This window comes from Acanthaster planci, linkage group LG15 (assembly GCF_054643075.1).
Source record: "Acanthaster planci isolate LZ-2023a linkage group LG15, COTS_SCS, whole genome shotgun sequence".
Lineage (NCBI taxonomy): Eukaryota > Metazoa > Echinodermata > Asteroidea > Valvatida > Acanthasteridae > Acanthaster > Acanthaster planci.
The window spans coordinates 8,349,887-8,364,692 of NC_141791.1; the positions used below are offsets into that span (position 1 = coordinate 8,349,887).

At 37.7% G+C, this 14,806-nt stretch overlaps 1 protein-coding gene across 2 annotated transcripts in view; it reads left to right on the plus strand.

Annotated features, from left to right (window-relative positions):
- otc (ornithine carbamoyltransferase) overlaps positions 1–14,806 on the plus strand; it is a 45,653-nt gene that overhangs the window by 18,009 nt on the left and 12,838 nt on the right. For both annotated transcript variants that reach the window (XM_087146273.1, XM_087146272.1), the window contains exons 2-6: positions 1,076–1,287; positions 2,282–2,369; positions 8,972–9,125; positions 9,308–9,430; positions 13,731–13,784. In XM_087146273.1, coding sequence (XP_087002399.1) covers positions 1,076–1,287; positions 2,282–2,369; positions 8,972–9,125; positions 9,308–9,430; positions 13,731–13,784 — 631 coding nt within the window. The remainder of the gene's footprint in view (positions 1–1,075; positions 1,288–2,281; positions 2,370–8,971; positions 9,126–9,307; positions 9,431–13,730; positions 13,785–14,806) is intronic.

Consider the following 14,806-nt stretch of genomic DNA (forward strand, 5'->3'; position numbering starts at 1 on the left):
GGCATGCGCTCAGTGACATAAACAATTGTACCATGCTATGGTTCCGTGACAAGCTTGATCCGAACTGAAGTAAAAAAGTTAAGGTATTTTTTATGACAAAACAAACGGTAATGGGCGTAAGTACTTGCGCCTGTAATTATGATTTACGGGCACATGTCTGAAGCAAACGGGTGCATTTTAGCTACATGTACCTGTGCCAGTTAAATTTCGAACCCTGCCTATTGAATGCAGAAACAAACTCACACACACATATCTATTTTACATACAACATTCCATACCTTGTGTGGACATTCCTTTGTTTTTGTGCAGTCAAGAAACCTCCCTCAAAATACTAATTTTTCTTGAACTGGGAACACGATTTTCTGGTGGATTTTGTAAATGGTTTCCTTTTACATTATTAGATAACCCTAACCCCAAAATACCGCTAAACCCCATTTTCAGAGAGGGGAAAATGTCCTGTGGCCATGGGTCTACAGCAGGTTTTCTTTGTTCACAAATCCACACTAGGTACATGTACCCAGTATGTAGATGCACGTTTTCGATGTGAGCAAAAAATTAAGGTGGATTGTGAAGAATTTTTTGGGATTTTTCAACAACTAAAATGTATTCAATATCACTCAAAAAAGGAGAAACAATAAATAGCCATAAATACTCTGATCCAAGATTCTGCTCGAATGTAATACCTACTACAGGTTTACATTTACATGTACATGTATATCATGAACATTGCCTGTACCTGGTATATAGTGTCATGTGATGTCACCCTCTCCCTTTTCAAAGTTCCATGGTGGGACAAGTAATCCTACCCCCTTCCCGCAAATCCCCATTCTGCCACCCCTCCACCAATTTGTGGCACAGTTTTTTGCCACTTTTTTGTTTTGTGGGTCTCCTCTATTTCTTTTAGCTTGAGATTTGACTTCAAGCAGAATCATTCCTGGTGACTGAAACTCTTTAGGAGGAATATGGGATTGCACAGAAATGTTATTTTAGTAGCATGAGTATTTTAAAAACAAATAAATATACAATGTGTGTAAGATTTCTGTTGTTTTGTCCCTTTTTCGTGCATTATTTTCAGTTCTGACCCAAAGCAGACATCATTTGTTGGTAGTAACTTCTTGACTCTTCAAGACTTCAACAAGCATGACATTGAACAGCTCCTGTGGACAGCAGCTGACCTGAAAGAACGTATCAAAAACAATGGAGAGATTTACCAGCCATTGATCGGTAAAGCTGCTGCATTGATCTTTGAGAAGAGGAGTACCAGGACACGTCTGTCATCAGAAACTGGTATGTGGTTTAGGAAAGCAGGTTCTTCTGTCTTGAGTGTAAAATTGAAGTCTTTAAAATAAAGGAGGATGTTGGTTAGTGGTAAGAGTTGAATCTAATTTTTGCAGTCTGGTCTTGACTGTTTAAAAGTTTCAATTTATGAAACTGAGTATCCAAAAAATGGTAGGAGCTATCACTACACGGGACAAAGATGGTTTTGCTCAACCCAGTCTTAGACTCACTCATTCTTTGGAATAACTTTCCTGTCAGAGGTGATTCGCCCTAACCATAGTAGGCCTGGACTGACTTCCAGAGATTCTTGTGTATGATTTGAATTTTGTGAAGAAAGTAATTTTTACAACTACAAGACTTTCAATGAAAAGAGGAGCATCAAAGTTCTACATTTCATATGTGGTTTGTAATTGGATCAAGATCAGAGAACATGTGAACCCCAGTAATTTTCGGTGACAGTTTCATGAGGAACTTGTTAAGATGTCATGGCAATTGCTGCACAGCCTCAAACTAGGTTGGCATGACATGACATGGTGACCATTGCTACAGTGAGGTCAAATTGTATGGAAGTGATGCAGTGAGAAAAGTAGCACATATCATGGAAAAATGACAGGTGGCCATGATCAGCATTTATAATGTCCAACTTTGTGACTGACTGTGATTGCAGTATCTTGTCTTAAAATAAAAAGTTGGCATTTTCGGCAGAAAATAATACTATGCATGTTCACGTGTGGCATGTTGCATGTTCACGTGTGGCACTATTTTATTTGGGAAACTGGGCCTGGCAAACAAAAAATGTGATATTCAATCGGTGCAAAATTCAGAAACTGGATTTGGAATCAACCATTTTGTCCCACCATTTACATCAAGAAGGGTATCAATCCCCACTCTTATTTCAAATCCCACCGACAGAAATGAAAACAGAACAGAAATACTGAGTTGGCTTTCATTATAAGTACCATATGCATTTCATCTTTAAAGTAATTTCCAACAATTTGTGTAGGTTTTGCAGCATTGGGTGGCCATCCAGCTTTCTTGACCACAAATGATATTCATCTTGGAGTTAATGAATCCTTGCCAGACACAGCGAAGTAAGTGCATCGCTAAAGCTACTGTAGGATGATCTCACTCCTGTAGGAGTACATGTACACATGATCTGGAATTGCGCATAATGCACATTTACAAGGACAGATTACACTGTTACCTGTATTTACTCAAGTTTGTGTACGATTCTTATTTCCTGTTGGCTTTGTACAAACATACACAATGTCTGGCAAAGTTTTAGAGGTGAACTACTTGTTTGTTAATTTTGTTGATAAAGATACATGTGTTTACATGAAATATATCTTAATATTTGCTCTGCACCCGTTTCCACAAAAAGCTATGACGCGTCCTACATGTACATCAAGTTGTGACATGTAACACATCACAACTCGCGATGCATCGTGCGATCTATTTCACGAAACTTGCGATGCGTTCAGCACATTGTAAGTTCCTTGACAACAGTTTCACAAGCGTTGCAAGTTACAACTTATCTTTGGATCATTGTTATTACACATAAACATGTCGCAGGTTTACAAATGGCACTTAAAATTTAAATACTCTTTGCAGATCGTGAAGAGTGACTTTTTAGGGATAGGCACGACCCTTTGAATAACTTAAACAATGGCAAGTTTTTCCAGTGCTACCGGTTCACCCGTGAAGGGATTAACAAGATAGTAGAATGTGTTGGAAACCAAATTTGGCACAATACTTGGGTAAATCAACAAATTTCTGCAAACTTATGCATACATGTACATGTACACTGTAAGTGATGATAGCCCGAGCCCTATATGAAAAATGTGCATGAAAAAATTGATGGGAACCAAGGGCAGATCTAAAACTAATTGGGGGGAGGGGACAAACACATTTTGTGGGGGTGCTTGGAATTTATGCAACCATTTATGGCCTTTCTTAAGGGTTTAGGCTACAGTTTGAGGCTTTACATGTACAGTACTTGTTTTTTATAGAAGAGATAATTTACATGTATATAGACAAAACAAAAAATTTGCTCTTTTTGGTGAGGCATAACCCCCATTTACCCTCCATGGATCTTCTCTTGATGGAAACTGCTTTGGGGGATTTTCAAATGATTGCATTAGGAAATATACATACCTGTCACTAAGATTTTTCGAGAGAGGAGGGGGCAAAGCCTTTATTGCAGGGGAGGGGTATGGGGGAAGAAAGCACTGAGACATAAACCATTAACAGTGGAAAGGATCAACCTGCATTCACTCTAGACTGGACATGATAGAATTTATTAAAATATTTGTACAAAACATTTCATTTTTTAAAATTTATTCAGTATTAATGACAAATGTATTTATATTGAATCCTGTAGTTGTTGGAAATGATATGTTGGCGATAGAAGTTTACTTAATTTGCAGACAAAGAGAAATGGAGAAAGAAAATTGAATGAGATGTTGGTCCACTTCTGTCATCAGTTTCATCAAATCATTATTTCTTATGACATTTTCATTTACTGCGTAACAGTGCAATCTCTCCACGTATGCAACCCCTTGCAGTGCTTTGCTTCTGTGCTACAGGTCCTTCTACACAGTCTACAGCGACGTCCATGACGTGAGTGTCCTGTCAGTCTGCCGAATAGTGCATCCTGTGGCACGGGCACTGAGACTCCTCTAGGGACCAACCAGCACAATCCAACATTTTCCATAATGAGAATACAGATGAACACCAGACAGATTAATCAGTCAGGCTCAAGATGAATCTCAACCTCAGACTAAACACGCTAAAAGTCATAAACTACTGAAAAATGCACATGTACATGTATCATACAGTGATGTCTACACAGACTCGGACTATAGACTATGAAACGCCAAAGAGGCAAAAACTTGGAGGCAACACATCGATCGTTCTTCAACATCGATCAATCGTTCCCCTACACCGATCAATCGTTCCCCTACATCAATCGATCGTTCTTCTGCATCGATCGACCGTTCTTCTACATCGATCAATCGTTCCCCTACACTGATCAATCGTTCCCCTACACCGATCAATCGTTTCCCTACATCGATCGATCGTTCCCCTACATCGATTGATCGTTCTTCTGCATCGATTGATCGTTCCCTACATCGATCGATCGTTCCTTACATCAATCGATCGTTCCCCTACATCGATCGATCGTTCTTCTGCATCAGTTGATCGTTCTTCTACATCGATTGATCGTTCCCTACATCGATCGATCGTTCCCTACATCGATCGATCGTTCCCCTTCATCGATCGATCGTTCTTCTGCATCAATTGATCGTTCTTCTACATCGATTGATCGTTCCCTACATCAATCGATCGTTCCCGTTTCTCTTTTGATCGATTTAGAAAGAGCGATGAAAAAAGAGCAATGAAAAAAGACCGATGATGAAAGACCGATGAAGAAAGACCGCTGAAGCTACATCGATCGATCGTTCCTTACATCAATCGATCGTTCCCCTACATCGATCGATCGTTCTTCTGCATCAGTTGATCGTTCTTCTACATCGATTGATCGTTCCCTACATCGATCGATCGTTCCCTACATCGATCGATCGTTCCCTAGCTACATCGATCGATCGTTCTTCTGCATCAATTGATCGTTCTTCTACATCGATTGATCGTTCCCTACATCAATCGATCGTTCCCGTTTCTCTTTTGATTGATTTAGAAAGAGCGATGAAAAAAGAACAATGAAAAAAGACCGATGATGAAAGACCGATGAAGAAAGACCGCTGAAGCTACATCGATGCCAACGTTACATAACCTCTTCCAGCACCAAATAACACGTGTTCCCTGTAACCATAGCATATGTACCAGCACACAAGGCCACCCGTGTTCAGTACCCGTAAGTCTGGTCCCGAGCCAATTGAGTTGTCAGATGGGTGTTAATATCTAGTTTCCTTGTCATGAAACTACTGAGAATAGTTTCTATTTTCCCCTGGATGAGATGCCAGTTTATTATGGATCGCTCCCTAGCCACTGTGGGCACCCATTCTTACTCCTAATGACTCAAGTTTTATTTTTCACACTAATAGCATTCCAGCGGAACTATTCTGTCAGAATGCTACTCAAAAGTCAACCCTCATGAAGCTTAGTGCCAAAGGAAAGGAAACTATAATTATAGAGTTTTTAGGAATCCCAAATACCTCAAAATCATACGTGCATAGTGAAATTTGTTAAACAAATAATGGGAATTGGTGTATTAAGTTTGATAATATTATTGTACATAGTCTAAATTATTACCAACATGTAGGTAAAAAAGAAGCATATGCTTCTGGCTTTCCCTATTTACACGAACAATGGTTCAGACTGGACAAGAAACATAAGACAGGAGACATGAGACAACACAGGATACACTGGCAGGATAGACAACAGTTAAAAACAGATGTGCTACATGTTGAGACCAGACCTTTAAAGAATGGAAGTACATGTAGATTGGCATGATTAAATGATCTGATTTTCATTATTCAAACTAATAAGGTAGGTTTGGAAATAATAAGTGCTAAATCTGCTTGGGTAACAGGAGTGAAAAATAAAGAATGTGCACATCTTTCATCAAGAAAGTGTTCAAATGAACTGCTAGATTGAGGAAGTTCACTTGCTAGAAATGTTAATGAAATAATCATTGAAAGCGGTAGCAATATCAATGTAAAAATCAATTTTAGCATCATTTTGCATGTAGTGGGATGTTTAACATTCGTTCTACAGAGCAACGAATTAATAATCTCCCATGCATGTACCTTTAACATTATGTCTGTCTTTATTAAATTGTTCATCTAAGTAATTTTCTTTGCCATTCTTGTAACACGTAAATTTTTTGAAACTTTATGTTGGCAGATTTATATGAACTATAGAATTCTGAGGATATTTTTATGCAGATTTTTTACTCTGATTGAGTTATAGATTCCTTCCATTATCCAAGGTGGTTTTGACTTATTAATATGACTTCGGAGCTCACAATGTGGACGAGCTCACAATGTGGACAATTTTTGTCATACACAATTTAAGAAATTCTTGTAGGCCTCATCGACATCTGGCGCAAGTTCTTCTTAATCTTAGTTAATGCTTACCGAGTACCAAAGAAATGTCCACGTTTTTCTCTTTTTTTCATTTGTAATAATAACAGGTTACAAAACTTCTGAAGTTTCTTTGTATGTTCATTTTAATCCTCTCTTACTCACTCATCGGTCAAATGATGATGTCCAGAGATTGTATAGGCGGTTGTAGTCCAAATGCTACGAATTAATCTTTTGTTTTCTCTAAACGATCGATGACTTGCCTCCAAGTTTTTGCCTCTTCGGCGATCTCCGTCAAAATTCCCAATCTAAACATTGTTTCACCCAGAGCCAAGATACTAAACGCCAACCAACTCTAGTTTTCATCAACTCCCCAGATGTCAAACTAGCTAAGGTTAACCTGATCAAAATAACCAAAGCTCTAAATAATTTCATACATGCAAGTGTTTCCAAGAATAACCAAGGGGGCATTACTGTCAGATGCCATACTTCAGCACAGGCAAGAATACTAAAAGCCATGTCTCAATTAGATCAATGGGCCATAACCACTGAATACGCAAAATCAGAAACACAAAGTAAGGGAGTTGTTACTGGAATACCCTCTAATATGGACAAAAAAGAAATTCTGGAGGCCTGCAAGAAAAATGGAGTCTTGGAGGTTAAACGCCTGATGCGTAGAAAGATGGCCTCTGTGTCAGTCTAACTTTCAACACACCCACCTTTCCTCGTACTTTCCAACGGGGCTATGAAAACTTCCAGGTTAAAACCTTCAGCCCACCTGTAATCCGATGCTTCAATTGCCAACAACTTGGCCATGTCGCTAGTAATTGGCGTAGTTCAACTAGATGTGTGCCAACAAAAAGACCAGGTCAAGTGCTGCAGATGTGGGGCATAACACTCATCAGCTTACATGTGGTGCAACACTATCAAACAAGAAATGCGAATGCAAAATATCAGAGGTTCATACAACATATACGCTGACGCAGCAAGAGCCATCAGAACAAACATCTCAATAAGTCCCAATGTAGCTACCCAACCATCAACATCTGAAATGCAACCAAGAGGGACTCCTGAGAAGAAATTAACTGCCAACTCCACAAAAACAAAGATTAAAAACAGTACTTCTAAATAATCCCAAACCACACCACCTGCCAAACAGTGGAAAAATGCCACTACCCAAACTGAACAAATGACATCCACACAAACGGACCCTCACATCAGTACCTCTGCAGTGATCTAACCGTCTTAGAGCTACTCACTGGAGTAATGCAAATCTGGGACACTATCAAAGGCAAAGATGAAAGAACAGCTACCGCTAAATCTCAAATTGATCACCGCCACCCCGCCCCTGGACCCAAGGAATCTCGAAAGCATAGAGAAAAAAACCATGGAAGACGTAGAACTACATTGAAGTCACCAACCAGTGCAGTGAAACAGATACGCTGAAATCGCACCAAGTTAAGACAGGAACATAAACTACCACCACCCAGCAAAGTGCAAAGTAATCTCCAAAAAAAATCCAAATAAATCAACATGAATATTTATATTCTTATGACAGGATTATTTATTTTACATTAAGATGCACAACCCCTCACAGCCCATCAAAAGGATTTAAAGAAGCCATTCATTCTTACTCCACAAAATGAGATATTATTTTCGTCCAAGAAATTAATACATGGCTGAATGAAGACAAGAATTTTAGATTATCTGGCTATGACATCCACCAAAACAACACTAACAAGAAATGGGGGAAATCTATGATAACTACAATAACAAAATCAGCATAAAAGTTAAAAAGTGGGGCAAATGGTGTGGAGTGCAATTTGTACATGTACACATACATGTACATCAACATTAATTAAACAAAATTTATGCAGCAAAAGAACTCAAAAAAAATTATTCAACTTAATTTTGTTCCAGTATGTGCCTCTGTCTGCAGTTTCCTCTCTGAGCATACCCAACTAAGCTTTACAGTCATTTGTCAACAAGTTCAAGAGTTTTCTGTGGGGTTCCTTTAGACACCACTTTGGGTCCCTTTCTGTTTTTGATTTTGGTTGATGATGTATCAGCTGGAAACTGGAGACGTCGGAAGTATGCAGACTTAAATTACTTGTGACTCAGACTCGAGTCTGACTCAAGTCATATGTTGAGTGACTCTGAATTGAGAGATGTGACTCGGACTGAAATACAAGTCTTAAAGTGTGTTGATGTACATGTAAGTTTAGAGTACATGTAAGTAATGAAGTGTGGCCAATCATCTCACAAGTAAAAATATCTTGATGACTTGTCAAGTTGGTGTTACTACAACTACCGATGTGTGCTACCAAAACCATCTGTATGTATTTCAAGATGTATCTTGAAATCTGTATGTACATGTCAAACCATGACAGTACGTTTTTATGCAAGGTACTCCTAGGACCTTTAAAGTTGAAGCTACTGGTACAGCACTGAATTCTCAGACCTTCATGAAGTCATTTGTTATTACTATGCAAACTAACTTTAAATGGGACATGCACATGTAACTCAGGGACTGAAGGGATAGAACAAATATTAAAAGGTAGTTCATTCCAAAGATGGGGACCTACGTTTGAAAAAAATTGACTTCCTGTTCATGTATACTTTCCCAACATTGTTTTGTTATATACCAGAGTTCTTTCAGGATTTGTGGATGTCATCCTTGCTAGAGTCTATTGCCATGGTGATCTCATTACTTTGGCACATGAGGCTTCCATACCAATAGTCAACGGCCTGTCTGAAATCTATCATCCTCTCCAGTCATTAGCTGACATGCTGACATTGCAGGTAATGACGTACATGTATTGTCACTCTGGTACATGTAAATAGCTGACATGCTGATACTGTAGTGTTTAATTTTTATAAATTTTCATTTTGTCTGTTTTCTTCAACTTCTCATCTTTCAAAATGTATTGTAACTTTTACCTTGGTCTCCATCTTTATCTTTGCTGTGTCTACATATAATGAAGGAGCATTATGGTTCACTTTCTGGTCTAACTCTTGCCTGGGTTGGTGATGGTAACAACATCATTCATTCCATCATGATGGCAGCACCTAAACTTGGAATCAACCTCAAGATTGCTACACCTAAGGTTAGTTTATCATTTCCGTTTTGCAATTTCATTTGATTTGTCTGTTTAATATCTTGAACTGAATTGTCTCCTTTAAATTAGTCTTGGCTCCAAGACATTCCAGCAGTTTATTCCATGACACAAAGTAATCACCAAGCAAATCGCCTTCACAGCCGTCCATTAAGTACATCCGCTTGAAGGGGGGAGGGTTGGTGGCATTGTGTACACCATGCATGGGGGGAAATGAAGATTCAAGCCAGTGTGTGCTGTATGCAAACCGAAAAATTGCCTTTAATGAATCTTCACTATATCAATACATTTTCTCATACAAATAAACATGAGGTGCAAAGTAACTACGTACATAAGAGAGAAAAAAGGTACCCAGATCATTGGCTTCGCAGCTTTGCGCAAAAGGAATTGTTTTTGTTTTCTGTTTTTGGCTATTCCTTATATTCGAAAAAGGCATTACTTCTGTTTTTCTTTTTAGCTTTTCCACAAGTTGCAGAAAAGGTATTCTTTTTGTCAAGGTTTTTTACTTTTCCGCACAGTCCTTTTCTTCTGATTTTTTGGCTTTTTTGCAATTTTGCGAAAAAGGCATTGCTTCTCTTCTGTTTTTTTCTTTGTCTTCTGTGCAAAACCCATTCACTTTTGGCAATGTTTTTTTTTCTGTACACGACTTTACTGCTTTTGCATATTTGGATTTTCATCAAACTTGTACCTTTGAAGGACTGTTATGCATAGATGGTCCTCGAAATATGAGGTCATGATGATGTCATCAAACGATTCATTGATTTTCAATATTTCTTTCAGCTGATTGACTTTGTATACGTTTTCAAGGCAACATTTTGGTTATTTAAATGTCATCAAAGTTACACCAAGGAAAAACCTGGAAGCAAAGATAATATTCAAATACTTATATCATGGTGATGGCATCAAGTGATTTATTATTAAATTCGAATATGTAAATATTGCGTTAATTATTTCAAATTCCATATTAAATCTACTGTCTCTTCCGGCAACATTTTGTTTGTGGCAAGTGCCAAGGTAAAATTCGGTCTTCATTTTATCTTATGTGGGTCAAATCATGTGACCCTTCGAAAACTGGAAGTGGGCTTATTATTTAAAAGTAGTATTAGGTATCAACTTGCTTTCAATGGTGTTAGTTGGTGGGGGTAGAGTATTCTTCAAATCATCTACTGATGACGTCACATAATTATCGAGCGCAATCTAGCAACAGGTTAAAAATTCTAAAAAGTGAAGTTTATATGGACATCTGTGGCGAAGTTTGTCCAAATCGACTGAAAATTGATGTAGAAGATGATGTTTACCTAGTTAACGTGTGAAATTTGGGGCCGATGATGTCATCAGAACGGAAGTTATGATATATTCCTTTTTGTCTTGAAAATTCGGTATAAAATCAATCGTAACAGATTTAAGCATTATCTGCATAAGGTTTTTAGCCCATTAATTTTTTACACGTTTTCAAGGCTCTATTTTAGTCTTTTTTGCAATCTTCAATCATCATCAAACGTATACCCAGTTTTTCAAAACTAGGGATGTCATATTCATGTCATCATGTGATTTTCAATATAATTTTGAATCTTTAATTTGCCCATGACTTTCCTTAGCTGTCTTCAGTCCGTATTAAAATTATACCAAGCACAGACACTCAGGTAAAGACTCTATCAAAAAAATGGCATCATGATGACGTCATTTGGAATTTTGAATCTTTATTTTTTCCTGTAGACTTTGTACACAGATTTGAACGTGTAGTTTCTTCTGCTGGCGACCTTTTCATCCGGATCAAAGTTATACCAAAACAAATACTCAAGAACAGATCCTGGCAAATTAATGATGTTGTGATTACGTCATCATGTGGCTAGTCATGTGACATTAAAGGTGTATCACTTACATGTAGTGTTACAGACAAAAATGTACATGATGTTATAATGACGTCAGATGACTAGTGACTTGACACTAAAGGTGCATCTCTTGAAGTGCTATATCCCAATTAGATTGAAACCTTGCAGATATCTAGAAAAGCAAGGGTTAACCACTTGCTGCCTGGTGGATTTTCTTGAGCAAGACAAGATGCCGGGTCATTTTCAAGATTTTTCGTTTTCAAAATTCTTCAAAAATTCATCATTTCATTTAATGGCCGTTTTTGCCAAAATGAAGGACTCTTTGGGCACTAATCTAAAACTGACAAGTAAAATTCATTGACTCCTGAATATTTCAGCCAGATTGTGCAGTGTTACGTACATGTGAGATTCTTTTTTTCCCGAAACCGGCACAGTGCACTGCTGACCTCTTTTCAATAGGGGCCAGATTAGCGTGCAGCAGTGCTGTGTGGCTCATTGCTTTCGGTAGTGGAGAGCTTTTGTCCCCGGTGGTAATCCGCTCGCTCTAAATGCCTCAAACCGTGATATACTGTTTCAAAACAAGGCTGGATTATCTCCACTATTGAGAGCAAACAAATGTTGGTAACGCCCAGCAGCTCAGTCTTTTGTACTGAGCAGGGTCTTTTGTTATAAGGCTCAACTCTTTTGTCCCAGTTCCGGGCTCCCTGGCTCTGCATATAAAGCCTATGTACTCGAAAATGGCAGGGAGTGGTTAAAGAAAAAGAATGACCTCATGTAAAGATTACTTTATCATATAGCAAGTCATTTGACCTTGAAGGTACAATTTTACAAAAGTATGTGTATATCTCCTAAAGTGCAAGTGTGATTGAATGAAAACATTGTAGATAGCTAAAAAAAAAGGAAGTGTATAGACGAAAATTGACATGTAATCAAGTAATCAGCAAACTAGTCGCGTGACATTAGATGTGCATCACTTAAAGCCAGACTCTCCTGAAGTACATATTCGACAGGGTTGAAACCTTGCAGCACGTGAACAGGGAAGACTTCTTTTTAAGTTTATTAACTTGAGTGTCTTTGACAGTTTATTGTTTGAAAAGCACTCTGTTTTGTCCCTGAGACAAATGCACAGAGCTCTAGATTTTTTTGTTCAACAACATCTTTTTTTAAGGTGTCGAGTAAATATTTTCCACTTCTGTTAATAAAGAAATTCTGATGTAAAAACCTGTTATTATATATACTTTTGTCATTTATTTCAAAATTTTAAAGCGACGTGCGAATAACAGTACTACATGTACTGTACCGGTAGATGTACAATGTACTGTGACATTCAATGATGCTTAAGCAAGGTATCCTGAAGTGACAAGATATGTGGAATGTATATGCGTATGGGGGAGGGGGTTGGAGCAACTGCATACTCAATGCTACAGGGGAAGGGAGGTCTGAAAAGTCAGCATTTTATGCATACATACTTTATGGATGACAGTGGTCTTGGATATTGTTTGATCTTGGACAGCGTCACACTGTTAATCATGGTAGGGTATGCATTACTCACAGCAGGTGATTGATGGTTAGCAGAAGTTATGAGTGACGTTCATGCTTCACTTTCACGAACGACATTTTCAAATCGAAACATCAGCCAACATCTTGTTGAACATAGTTTTTTGGACACTCAGAGCTAAGCGCTCCCAAAATATCCTTCTGTAGTCTGGGGAAGCAGCCAAGAATTTTCCCAGATAATCAAGAAATTTGAGCCATTTTCAACATTTTTGCCATGTTACATGCATTGTGGTCATGATGTTTGATGTCTCTGTTCGCTTTAGCTCTCTGAGTTTGGCCCAATTCTCCCCCATGCTGGAAATATGCAGGATGAAGGCTCAACAAATAGCTGAATATGGGTAGTTGTTACAAAATCAATCTATTGGTACGTCTTAAAGGCAACGTACAACCAACCTAAATTTTTGGACTTAAAGATCAGGACACCATTTTTGTTTCACTTCTCAGTTGAGTGACGTCATAAACTGATATGAATGATCCAGTCATTAAGGCTCCCTCAGAAATTCAAAGGAGAAAACAATGAAAAACATAAGCACTGCTGAACAAAATAACCAAGACCTAAATATATGAAGTGCTATCTGTAGCTTGAATTAATCCATTTCGGCTAATACGAGGAATGCAAAAATCTTGGGACTATAAGACTACCTTTGAATTTGAAAACTAACTTTATTAGAAAGATGCATTGTCGGTTTTAATAGATAGTAGGATTCAAGGAACAGCACATTTGATTTTACAGACAAGAGAGTGTATTGTAATCCGTTTCCACCAGAAGGGTTGTTCTGAGGAAACTGGTTTTGCAAATCTCTCTTGCTCTGTAATAGAGGTTATTCACATGGTTTTTTCACACAGTACGACTTCTTAAGTTACACGTTTATCATGTGTTTGATATGATTTTTGTTCAACAGGGCTATGAAATCTTTCCAGAAGTCATGGAGGATGCTGTCAGGTTTGCCAAAGGGGTAAGATGATGGGCTTTAGTAATCACTAGATCCCTTTTTCAAAATGTCGTCGTTAATTCAATCAGTAGGGAATGAGTTGAGTTGATAGTCTACCTTAACACCACACTAAGCCAGAAAATTACATACGTGTATTTGTCCCAAAAGTTAAACATTGAATTTGCTGCAAGTTGATCTATTTTATTTATAAATATTACAAAATAAAAATAGGAAGGCAGTTCTTCATACTCCTAAGCATTGGATTGCCATTTATATATCAAAATATTTTTGCTTTTTCCAAGTAAGCTGCTTCTTAATACATAAGTGTGCCTGATACTCAAGATTTTAAGAGACACATATGGCTCTATGTCTTCACTTTTGTATAAATAACATCATTATGCCCTTTGCTATTTCTTGGAAGGTTTTTGTTTCTTTTTTACAATTACAAAGTTCTTCAGTTGTCATTTGGGTGAAGTGCACAAATATTATCTAGCAGGTCTGAACTGTTTTAATGGCCAGTGGTTACTTTCATTCAGCCGGTGAATAAACAAACCTCTTGATTGCAGAATCAATTAACATATACATGTACATTGTGTGTAAGTGGTACCGGCAGGTAATATATTCAATAGCTTTTTGTTTTAATGCGTAGGCTAGCTTAATTAGCAAAGTTTTTAAAGAGGTCTTAATCATTTGGTCTCCTACGGACTGAGGGGGCACATGGTACCCCAGTCACAATTGCCATGCTAGATAAAATTTTCAAAAAAAAGAAAAGAAATACAGGTTTGATAGTATTTTACGATTTTTTTTGCCAATTTTAGTTAAAAATTGTACTTTTTTTTCATTATTTATTTAAATGCTTTCAGCTATTGCATAAATAGTTTTAAGGTAAGAAAGGCAGCATATTTTCATGCAAGAGTTTTTTAAATGATCTGTAAAAAAACATGTATGAGACAACTAAACATGGCAAATGGCAGCCATATTGAATTCTTCTATATCATACATGCATCTAAAGGAAGACTATTTTTCTCATGTGATGTGTTCCATGC